At 50.0% G+C, this 11,916-nt stretch overlaps 1 protein-coding gene, 1 long non-coding RNA gene and 1 pseudogene across 2 annotated transcripts; 2 read left to right on the forward strand and 1 right to left on the reverse strand.

Moving 5' to 3' along the window:
* LOC119281645 lies at positions 1 to 6,235 on the forward strand (annotated as a pseudogene).
* Positions 6,236 to 7,140: 905 nt separating this feature from the next.
* Positions 7,141 to 8,034, forward strand: LOC119281646. The gene is made up of 2 exons (XR_005138492.1): positions 7,141 to 7,405; positions 7,483 to 8,034. It is a non-coding gene; the product is annotated as an uncharacterized LOC119281646 (long non-coding RNA).
* A 729-nt stretch (positions 8,035 to 8,763) lies between these two features.
* LOC119277386 (dihydrolipoyllysine-residue acetyltransferase component 4 of pyruvate dehydrogenase complex, chloroplastic-like) lies at positions 8,764 to 11,624 on the reverse strand. The gene is made up of 6 exons (XM_037558668.1): positions 10,570 to 11,624; positions 10,266 to 10,457; positions 10,077 to 10,170; positions 9,932 to 10,002; positions 9,732 to 9,815; positions 8,764 to 9,090 (listed from the first exon to the last, which is right to left on the reverse strand). The coding sequence occupies exons 1-6, from the start codon at positions 10,672 to 10,674 to the stop codon at positions 8,986 to 8,988; spliced, it is 651 nt and encodes a 216-aa protein (XP_037414565.1). The 5' UTR covers positions 10,675 to 11,624; the 3' UTR covers positions 8,764 to 8,985.
* Positions 11,625 to 11,916: the final 292 nt, after the last annotated feature.

The raw sequence follows: 11,916 nt of genomic DNA on the forward strand, positions 1-11,916 counted from the left end.
ATGAGTAGCTCTCTCTATCCGGCTGCTGTGGTGGACGAGGGTAATGCTAAGATGGCAGCCAGGGAGTGGGTCGGATGGGAGGAGGAGATCACGCTGGAGGACAACGGCGGCGAGGAGCGCAAGGTGTGCTACTTCCTCCGCTGCGCGCCGCCCCAGGACGGCGGTAAGAGCGAGAGGGATCTGGCGGTGGTGGGTAAGTATTGGGGACCTGGGAACATAGCGTACTCAGCGGACTTGCAGTTCCTGCAATCCCTCCAGATGACGCTCGAGTCTGGGCCGGCGTCCGCTAGGGTGGCGACGGTAGCATTGGAGGTCACCCAGATCAGGTGGAAGTCCAGGAAGGAGATCATGGCCTGGCTCACCTCACTCGTCTCAGGTACTACGTGGTCCTTTTTCCATGCCCTAGTGGTGAATTTTTCTGGTGGTTTTAGTACCATACATGATTAAGCTAACGAATCAGGCCACTAGAATTTTCACCATGCATCTCCAACGATCGATTTGAATGTTTGGTCAATGTTTAGTAGGGGTTTATGTCTTGAACACAAGATCTGATCTTCTTTTTTCTTGTGTTTCGAATGTTTGGATCTGAATGTTTAGGAGCTTTTTAGCATTAATACACACGCTGCTCCTATGTCCAGCCAGATCGGTTTCTACTCATGTTTCGTCACGTTTTTGTTCGGTGCCAAGATTCAATACAAGGGGATGATATCCATGACCATCTTGTAGTGCTCTCCTTATGTCCCCTTCCTTTATTAGCAGTACTTTGGGATATCTTTTGCCTAATCTAATCGATCTACTCCTTTTTGACATGACGACAAGTAATTTATTGTTAGATATCTTTTGCCTAATCTTCTAGATCTACTCCTTTTCTCATGCATCTCCCTATATGTGTTCTATCTTGGCTTGTTTAATTCCTGATATATGCGTTTGTTAATTTGCTAGATCTGGTTTATGCGTTTATTTCCTTTTGTGTTTGGTTTACTTTTTTTTAGATTAGTGTTTGGTTAACTTATGTGTTTCCTCTTGTGTTGGTCTTGTGAGGCCAATATGACGTTGATAGAAATCGCCTAACTTGCCTTCCATTGTTGTCGTCTTTGTAGATCCCCCATATGGAGCCTTTGTATTGACTTGTCCCGACCACCATGATGGTGCATCTAAGGTACATACGATCTCAAGCGTCTTCCTGAGAAATGCTTCCTCCCAACAAAATGAATGTCTGTTGTTCATCCAGGATACCCCCTCAACACTCTCTGCTGCCGGGGAAAATAAAGAAGGGTTCAGATGGATATGCCAATTGCCCCATCTTGATCAACGTCGCAGACACTACAAATCCTTTTGGCGAGAGGGAATGAGAATTTCGGTACGTGTTCATCGACGGTCCCCTTGTTTTCTTGGTTTGTTTTCACATATGGACGGATCTATATATCTTGGTTTGCATCTATTATTAATTGTGTCGCGCACTATATGTCTTGGTAGGTTCATGATTTTGTGTTCATCAAGAGTGGAGGGAGAGAGAGCCATGTTGCCTATGTGGAAGACATGTACGAAGATGGCAGTGCTAAGAACATGGTGCTGGTACGATGGTTTGAGGAACCCGACGGTGAGCATGGTGTTGCATTGCCCCCAGATCTTTATTGTAGGGAGATCTTCTTTGGATATGGGCTGCAAGATCTTAGGGTTGAATTTGTGGAGGGGATGGCAGCGGTCCTGAATCCACAACACTTTGAGATGTTCAAGAAAATAAGTGGAGGGCGCAGTAGCTGGCAGCCCTATGTATGCCGTCGGTGCATCGATGATGACACCGTCGGGCCCTTTGACATCGCGCAGCTGCAAGGATATGCAAACCAGGAGATAGTAAAGGAAATTGTTGCCGCATCCTCGCCGATGGTGGTGCAGGCCAAGCCACCTAATAACAACGGTAAAGCTGCCATTACTGGTCTGGCCGCCGAGAACCATGCTGGTTCTTCCAGCATTGTTACCGGTGACAAAACCATGCATAAGCAGAAGCAGAAGCCTCCTCCATGCAGCGCAACTACTTCCACTTCTAGCACTATTATCGATGACAACAAAACCATGGAGAAGCAGAAGGAGATGCCTCCTCCATGTTGCAGCACAACTCCTTCCAATTCCAGCTCTGTTATCAATGACAAAACCATGGAGAAGCATAAGCCTCCTCCATGCAGCGCAACTGCTTCCACTTCCAGCACTGTTATCGGTGACAACAAAACCATGGAGAAGCACAAGGAGATGCCCCCTCCATGTAGCGCGACTTCACAGAGCACCACCAATGGCTAGACCGTCGAAAGCAGTGTCGTTCCCCATAGCATGGTGAACTGTCAGACCATCACGCATAATCAGCCGACCCCAAGTGGTACTAGTACGTGTAATGTAGCAGCCAATGATGCGTCAACCATGGTGAACCCTGAGAAGATGTTCCAGCCCGGCTGCCGTCTTGAAGCCCTGTGCCAAGACAGCAGCGTGAGGGGATGTTGGTTCAAATGTGTGGTACTCGGTAGGAGGGAGAAAGATAACAAGGTCAGGGTGCGGTACCAAGAGCTTCTAAATTCCGAGGGCAGGGGACATCTCAGGGTTGGTCCTTCCTCTTCTTTCTCTGGTATCCTGCATATGTTGACGATGAAGATGTATGTACTCAGAGCATCTCCAACAGCCGCGCTAAACTAGCGCCACGCCGCAAAATAGGTCGTTTTAGCGCGCGCGCAACGCGTCAGGTCGCTCCAGCGGGCGCGCAAAAACGGCGCGCACGCTAAAACGGGTTGGGCGCGCGGTCAAAAACACTTACCCGCGCGGCGTATTTCGGGCGCCCACTACAGCGCGCGGCACACTCGAGCGCTCGCGCCCGCACTTCCTCTCGCGCTTCCATCCCCGACCGGCCGCGCCGCCGCCGCCGCCCGCGCACCCTGGCGACCGTCTCAGGCTTCCCCGGCCTATCCCCGTGCTTCCGCCCATCCCCTCCTAGTACCGCCGGCGCTCGCGCGCCTCCGTCGTCCGAGGAACAGCGCCCGAGCGCTCGCTGCCGCGCCGCGCCCGCAAGGTGTTTGACAAAACGCCTACAAGGTATGTATTGCTCAAACTTCATGAATTTGGTGCATGTTTTGAATTGTAGTTTTTATAGTATAGTATTGAACAGTGTAGATGAGTTCGTCGTATGATTCTTCCGAAGAAGAATTTGATATGGAAGAGGAGGAGGATCTTGCAATGATCGTAGCTATGCATATCAATAAAAAACCGAAGCACGGTGGTTCGGTTATGGGTCGGGAGAAAATTTGGGGAGATAGGATTGATGCCCATAACAGATTGATGAAGAACTATTTCGTGGAGAATCCCACATACCCGGAGTCGTATTTTCGTCGCCGGTTTAGGATGAGCACCGACTTGTTTAGGCGCATTGCAGAGAAACTAGCGAGCCATGACCGGTTTTTCCAGCAAAGGAGGAATGCCGCCGGAGAGCTCGGGCATAGCACTTTTCTGAAGGTGACAGCCGCTTTGCGTATGTTGGCATACGGTATCCCGGCTGATCTAGTTGATGATCATTTGGCTATGGGTGAGAGCCAAGCCATCATGTGTGTCAAGCGCTTTGCAGTGGGAATTGTGCAAGTGTTTGGCGAGGAGTATTTGAGATCTCCCACTGCTGAAGACGCCGCAAGGCTATTGGCGATGAACAAAGCGCGCGGCTTTCCTGACATGCTTGGCTCAATAGATTGCATGCATTGGAGTTGGAAGAATTGTCCAAAGGCATGGCATGGGCAATTTCACGGCCAAAAAAAGGGTTCCACTATAATCCTTGAAGCGGTGGCCGATCAGGAGACTTGGATTTGGCATGCATTCTTTGAAATGCCTGGATCTTTGAATGACATCAATGTTGTCAACCGGTCACCACTGATGAATAAGATTGCAAACGGTGAATTGCCACCCGTGCAGTTTGTAGCAAATGGCCGTACGTACAACTATGGCTATTATCTAGCGGATGGCATCTATCCAAAGTGGCAAACCTTCGTGAAGCCGTTGAAAAAACCGGAAGGTAAGAAAAATCTTTATTTCCACAATGCTCAGGCGGCGGCTAGAAAAGATGTGGAGAGAGCATTTGGGATTTTGCAAGCCCAATTTGCTATTGTGAGAGGACCGGCAAGATTTTGGGATCAACAAATGCTTTGGTACATCATGCACGCTTGTGTGATCATGCACAACATGATCATCGAGAATGAGCGTGGCCAAGATTTAGACTACTCACAATATGAGCTCTTGGGACATCCCGTGCGAGTGCGGCGGAGGGCTGAAAGGGTAGCCCGTTTTGTTGACTCCTATCATGCCATTCGGCGTCCCGCAACGCACAATGAACTTCAGAATGATCTAATTGAAGAGTGGTGGGCATGGCATGGACGGCAAAGAGCATGATGATATCTGCACTCGACATTGTATTGTTCATGAACTATTTGTTGTGTTGTAATAATTTATTTGAACTATTTGTTGTTGTACTGAACGATACACTATTTGTTTGAGTTGTAATGATTTATTTTGAACTATTTGTTGTTGATTTTTATTTTGTTTGTTTGATCATTTTTGCTCATCTTCTTTGAAATGTACATGTGGTTTGTGCGGCGCGCGCGCTGTATTTTTACGCTCTGCTGGAGCGGCGCGCGCGCGCTGCATTATAGCGCCGCTGCTGGAGCCAGCGCAAGCGGACGCGCAAAACCAGCCGCAGCGCGCGCGCTAAACAGGTTTTTTGCGCGCGGCGCTTTAGCGCGGCTGTTGGAGATGCTCTCAACAGGAGGTTTCTTGGTTTGTAGGAATGGCTCAAAGTTGCAAAGGCATACGCCTTACTAAAAGGCCCATGCTCCGCCCACACCTCCCAAGACGCTACAGGAAGATCGAGTCTCCGGTGGCTGTCGGGGTCATCGTCGACGCGCGGCTGAATGGCGGATGGTGGGAGGGGATCGTGCTGCAGCAGGAGACTGCTGGCCACGTCCAAGTTTATCTCCAAGGTGAACTGCCTGCCTACTCTCTCTGGCTCTCATCACCTAGCTAGCAGTTAATAGTACTCCCTCTGTCCCAAAATAAGTGTCTTAACTTTATACTAGCTCTAGTACAAATTTGTCCAAAGCTCAAGACACTTATTTAGGGACGGAGGGAGTAGTATATATTCGGTTGGTACTTAGAACACTGGACTGGAGCTTTTCCTGATGCATTGCATGCTTGCCAAAATTTCCAGGGGAGGGGAGACTTGTAGAGCTCCAAGTGGAGTGTCTGCGGAAGTCATTTGAGTGGCGTGAGGAGCAATGGCTGCCTCTAGATGCAAGAAAAGATGTTGCGGCCAAGATAACCCTTGACCTGAAGAAGCAGAAGGGCGTCGAGCAATCTGCAATGAAGAAGGGCGGTGGGAGCTCTTCGGAACACAAGGCTCAGGAGATGGGTGAGCAGTCTAGCCAGACGGCGGCCGCCGCAGAGCTGGCCGCGCCAACGGCAGGACTGGTGCAGCCTCTGGAGGAAGGTGACGATGAACCTGCAAATTCTGCTCCTCCACGGAAGAGGTTCCTGGCTCAGGGCTACTCTTTCGAGGAAAAAAGGCTGGAGGACCAGGCCAAAAAGATCAAGGGTCCTGCTGATGAAGCTGCAAAACCAGTCGCGGCGGAGGGAGATGGCATGTCCCACGGCGGCAGCTCAGCTGATGCCAAGCGGTGCCGGGTTGATCCTACAAACTTTGACGGCCTGAATGGCGCTGAACGCAAGGTCAAGGCTAGAAAATCTTCTGGCGCAAAGAAAATGGGGTCTTCGGAGGGCAGCAGCCAGGGAGGCACCAGTGGCTCTGCCTCCAGTGGAGGCGCTGCGCTGGTGAATCCAGTGCCCATGGAAGAGATATGCGTGACCAATGGCGAGGCTCCTGTCGTCGCTGTGGACGAATCGGAGGTGATCGACCTGACCATGGATGACTGAAGCTGGTTGCAGGATATGATGAAACCTGGCCTCAACTTTCCATTCATCAACCGCCGTTTTCTCAAACATTTCGCGCATTCGCCTATCAGGGTGTGCTCGATCTTTATTACCATTCTAGACAGAGAGTTGTCTGTGCTTTCTGAACTTCAAATAAAAGGAGATACTCGTTGTCTGTTTTGCTCCTCATGTTTGGTGTCTGTCTACTTGTCAGAAATTCCCTTTTTTTTTCTATCTTCCTGGAATACACCAAGCGGTGTATCATCATGCATTCAAAGGAGAAAGCCATGCAGGTTGTTGGCTTGGTGGTTCAGCCCCCCAAACTGGCCCAGGAATCTGATCCTGCCCAAACATTCTGCGGGTTGTGAGCAGTTCTCACTGTCTGGACACCAAATTCTAGTGTCACTTCAGTGGGTCGCTGCTTTCCTCACTGTATGATCTCCTGGTGAAAGGCAGGGTCAAACTCGCTGGCTAGATAATCGGTGGCCTGCAACTTTCCACCATCATCAGCGCATGATGATCCTCGTTTCCGTTTGTAAAGATGAACTCGGATTGTCAGCGCACACAAGGCTGGAAGAGTCAAGATTGATGCCATGGAAAACTAGAAAAAAGCTTGGACATGTTCACACAGATTTTGCCTAACCTTTCCCTAGGTTGTTCTCGCTGACAAATCTACCCGTCATCTTCGTTCGTCTTTTCACCATGATTTCTCCAGATTTTTCATCTCTTTTTTAACCTCTCGGACTGGTCTGAGGCGTAAAGGTGAAGTGTGATCAAGTAGTACAAGGTAGAGCCTGAAGGAATATATCTGCCACAAGCCTACAGGCTACAGGTATCTCGCATGCAGAACTTTTTGCCTCTCCAAACTTATAAAATAGATACCGAGAGCATGTTTGCAGGTCCTACCAGCAACTGATAAAAGATCCGAAGAACAGATAGCAAAGGAACAATCTGGGAAGCAGAATCTGATTCTGACAGCGCACGTCGAGCCCGCCCACGAGGAAACGAAGAAGCGAGTGGCCATAAAAAGAGGCTCTTCAGCACGAAAATTGCAAGGAGTGGACGAGCGCGCGCTCCTGGAATCGCCAGCCATCGAACCGGTTATGGGGATGCAGGTCGTACGTTTTATTATATTGTTTTCGCTTGTACACGTATGGAATACAGGGAGGTGTACGTGCATAACGGAGGTGACGTAGACGGTAGTTGGGCTCTAACGGGCTGCAGCGAGGCCATTTATTACGCGACCGACCCACCAGCCCCGTCCCCATCTGCTCATTTGTTCCCCCAAAATCGAGAGGAAGAACCATAGACAGAGCTCATGGCGAACGCCAACCAAGCTGCAGATCCGGTCGCACTGCCTTTAGTTCCTTGCCCGGATTGTGGAAGGCGGGTGGTGACGTTCGTTGCTAGGCGCGGTCAGTTCCAGGGTGACAGGTTTTACAAGTGCCGCAATCACAATGTAAGTGGATCTTGCTTTTATGAGTTCTGGATCCTTTCCGGTGTTCATGTCTTATTAGATTTGTCCATCTATGGCAGCCGGGTAGAGGTGGCTGAGCTTGGACCGGCGACACCTCCGTTGGCGCAAATCAATCCAGGAGAGAACGAGGTAGCTGCAGCAAATCAAGGTGGTCAGATGCAGCCGGCGGACGGCACGGTGGGGCAGCAGAACGGGGCACCGGATGGATCGCAGATGCCGTCCGCGGCTAGTGGCGTTGTTGGATCTCAGCTCCGCGCGGGGGATGTTGGTCGGCGTCAGGAATCCTTCACTCTCGATGCTGCATCTATCAATCTGGTGGTGTCTGTTGGGAATATGGCCATCTGCCTCGCCATCCTTGTACTGGTAGTGTCTTCCACCGTGATGCGTGCGTTTGATTAATTGGATGAATCTAAGAAGCGTATGCGTATGTAGTAGATGATCTATGTCAGGGGTTAATTAGTGTTAGCATCGTACGTGGGAGAAGGACTCTGAGACTCATGGAGCTTTTGGATGTATGTTTGGTTCAGTGGATGCCTAGTGCTAATGAAATTTTGGTTTCAAGCTAATCATGAACAGTCAATGACGTAGTTGCTATTTCTTGATTTTTAAAACACCTGCGTGCTGAACGCTTCGCATGTTGCCCACGTGGCAGGGGTGGGTGGTGGTTGGGTAAGTGATGTACCGCGATCCATCAAATGTACCGATGGTACGGTTTCAACCTCCGTCCGTTACCGCACGCCGTACGCGAGCTGGCCGTATGTATCGACAGTACCATATATTAGTATGTACGGTCCGCTCCAGAGGCCCACCCACGCGGTATCGCTCTATTGGTCCACCTAGCGGGAGCGCGCGCGCCCGAGCTCGCTATCGCCGCGCTCCAGCTCTTCAGCAGCGCTAATTCCCCACTTTCTGCACCTAAGGTTCCTTGCTTTCCTCGCAACTTTGGTTCCCCGGAACCCGAAGCTTTTTCCGGTCAGTCGCCTCCACCGCCGCCGAGGAAGAGCAGCCTCGTTGTCTTCATGGACTAGAGGGTATGTGCATATGAACATCTTGGGAGCCAGCAGCAGCAGCAGCAAGCAGTGCACCTCTCTTACTCTGTCGCATGACCCTGAGGATGAGCATAGACTGCAACGGGTGCTACCAGAAGATCAGGAGGGCGCTGCTCCAGATGCAAGGTACGTAGTACGTCCTCCTCTTTCCACAGACCTCTCAAAGTTGCTGCGTGTGTTGCTCTGTGTTATCTGACACAAAATTGGCAGAGCTGGAGAGCCACCTGATCGACCGGAAGCGTGAGCGTCTGGGGCGCCTTCAGCTGAGTATACAGAATTGTTCATGGCTTGCTGAATGTAAAGATCTTTTGCATTATTATTAACACCCCAAAGAGTAGAATTGTTCATGGCTTGCTGAATCAGGGCATCTACATCCAAAAAAGATGAGTATACAGAATTATCTGTGGCTATTCTACAATTTTAATGCCTTCGCGAATTCTCCATAACATTATTCCTATCATGTTCCAATTGGAACCAGATAAATCATGGGCACACTTCCGAGGAACTTCTCTTCTACAGTGTTAAGCTCTCAGGGTCCTCGACAATCTTTGCAAATGTTTGCACAAATACTGCCAAGTCAGCGCCATATATAATCCTGTGATGAGCAGTAACATTGACCTGAAAAGGTTATGAGCAACTTAGTTAGGCTAATGAGCTGCATTTTAATAGGATTTTGTTAATTCTATAAACGTGGTGTTGCAACTGAAGGATTAAAGGTCTAACGGCTGCATGGTATAATACTATGAAATATGATCATATGAAAATTTTAGAATAAACACACCATTTGTATGTTAGCACTTAGAATGTACAGTCTGGAAAGAATCAGGAGACAAACAGTATCAATTGATAACTGCCACAAAGCATTTCTACTGATATGATATCATACCAAAATTAAAATAGTTATGTCACAAACTAAAACGTATTTGCAGTTATAGAACCAAACCAAACTTTACCAGATTGTTTCAGAAACCAGCTCAGGTAAAAAGAACATCCTGCAGCCATACTTAGCTGTAGCATGAACCTGAAATTAGTCTACATCACTACGAACCTCTTATGTAATCAACCAAGTTTGCATGCTTATCGGCTCGCAAATTATATGATTATAGCATCAGGAGGGCCTACGCAAACTATATATGATAGTATACTTCCGCAACATGTGCTAGGGGTTCACACGCATTAATATCTGTTGAATGCGTAAGGATATATTACTAAACAGTCAGCTTTGATATACCAAATTACACACTGAAAAGCAAACTAACCAGCATTTCGTTCTTGATACTGAAAAAACCATCCTTGTCAGCAATAACAGTAGGTCTCGATGCTCCAACAGCCATGATAGCCCCCTGCATCGAGCAGTTTACATTCAGTGGTTCTTAATTGTTACTTCTTCTTATGTTGCACAGATGCAATTCTATTTGCATTTCATATTCACTGAGCAGAGATCAGGAAAATAACTCACCTGACCAGGTGGAAGGATTGCATCAAATCTGTCTACCCCAAACATACCAAGATTGGACAGCGAAAACGTCCCTATACATCAGCAGATCTCCATGTAAGCACAGTTCCAGTGAAAATACATGTCAAACACGACACATGTTCCCTACCTGAGTTGTATTCATTTGGTTGGAGCTGCTTCATATGCGTCTTCTTGAGCAGGGCTCTCCATTTTTGCGCGAGCAGATAGATATATATATCCAACTGCCATGTTAATTTTTATTTTTGAGTTTTTCAGCTGATGTACTCACATGCTAAAATGTTGCATTTTGTAATAGAGAAGACAGCCATTGCAGTACCTTATCAACATCCTCTAATACAGGTGTAAGAAGGCCGCCCTCGATGGCAACCGCCACCGCAATGTTGATACTACTGTTGTAACTGAAGCTCTTTCCATCCCTGCAGCTGGCATTCACAACTGGGTGCTGAGCAAGTGCCATGCCTGCCGCTTTCACCAGCAACAATGTTTTTGTAACCCCTTTCAACTTAACCTGCACAACCCATTTTAATCAAATTGTCACTACACACATAAAAACCTGAGCAGTATCTCAAGAATCTAGCTATGCAATTCAATATTTTGTCCAAGATTCATCGCAACTATACCTTCTCATAAAGTGCATCGAGCTTATCAGTCTTGATGGCATACCCAACTCGGAACGTTGGCACTGACAAGCTCTCCACCATGTTCCTGCTCACCGCCGATTGCATCGATGTGAATGGCACCACAGTCGCACCAGGCACTGGAGGAAGCACTCCTGGTTGTCTGACTGCAGTTACTAATGGTGTGCCAGCCGGAGGCGCAGAGCGAGCTGCAGGAGGTGGAGGTGGAGCGGCCTTTGGCTTTGACTGGATACCAGCAGCTGCCTCAACGTCAGCCGCCGTGATGCGGCCGTTTAGCCCTGTGCCGACAACATTGGAGATGTCCACTCTGTGCTGCTTCGCGAGCTTCTTGGCATGAGGCGTAGCGATGCCATTCGTCGGCGCGGCCACTGGTGCCGGAGCAGGGGCCACGGTAGGTGGAGCCGTGGCGGCAGCATGGGGAGGAGGGGTTTCTTCGCCCTAGGCCTTGTATAGGGCCTGGGCACGGGCCTGAGCGAGGGCGACATCCTCCTCTGACTCGGCGAGGAGGGCGATGGGGGCGCCGACGAGGGCAGTCCCACCGGCCGGGACGAGGACGGCGGCGATGATGCCGTCGTGGAAGGTCTCCACATCCATGCCTGCCTTGTCGGACTCGACGACCACCACGGTGTCGCCCTTGGAGACGCGGTCTCCCTCGGCGGTCGTCCAGGAGACGATCTTGCCCTCCGTCATCGTCGAGCTCAGCGCAGGCATGAAGATCTCGCGCACCTTCGCCCGCACCACCGCCATACGCCGCCGGCGAGGGGTGTGAACGGATTCCGCACGGCCGGCGCGCCCCGGCACGGTGTAGATGGAGAGAGAAGCCAGCGACGCCATGGCCCGCGGGTGGGGTCACTCGCCGATGTCAGCTCGTCGTGGCGAAATTTGGAACAAGAAGGAGCTTGCCGCAGCAGTGAGACTGTGGGAAGGGGCGAGGAGGGCTCGGGTGGGAAAAAAATGCAGCGGAATCCGGCGAGCGAGCGCGGCGGCGGCGGCGGTGGTGGCGTGAGGGGGGAGGAGGTGTTGTCATTCGGTGAAGGCAACCGCCAACCAACCAGACGTAGTTCCGTAATACGTGGGCTCTCTAGACGCCGTCCAATCGTGATCTCGCGGTCAAGATTTGGACAAGTGGCACCCCTTTCAGCTATACGTGGGCTCTCCTGGCGCCGTCAGATCATGATCTCCCTGTCCAGGTTGGGACCGTGGCAGATAGAACTTTGCTCGGCTAAACTTCCACGGCTCAGATCGCAGTTTGATTGTCGCATTTCATAAGAATACCCGGTACAGGTTTCTCAACAACTGGCAAGTCATTCAAGAGCCGGTGAAGCCAAT

The sequence above is a fragment of the Triticum dicoccoides genome, chromosome 3B (assembly GCF_002162155.2).
Source record: "Triticum dicoccoides isolate Atlit2015 ecotype Zavitan chromosome 3B, WEW_v2.0, whole genome shotgun sequence".
NCBI lineage: Eukaryota > Viridiplantae > Streptophyta > Magnoliopsida > Poales > Poaceae > Triticum > Triticum dicoccoides.

Bases quoted from the DNA above. Each gene is read 5' to 3' on its own strand.
- LOC119277386 (XM_037558668.1), bottom strand. From the start codon at position 10,674: ATGCAATCGGCGGTGAGCAGGAACATGGTGGAGAGCTTGTCAGTGCCA. The intron at 10,171-10,265 runs GTACTGCAATGG...TTAACATGGCAG, and splicing joins TATTAGAGGATGTTGATAAG to TTGGATATATATATCTATCT. The intron at 9,816-9,931 runs GTGAGTTATTTT...TGCTCGATGCAG, and splicing joins CAATCCTTCCACCTGGTCAG to GGGGCTATCATGGCTGTTGG.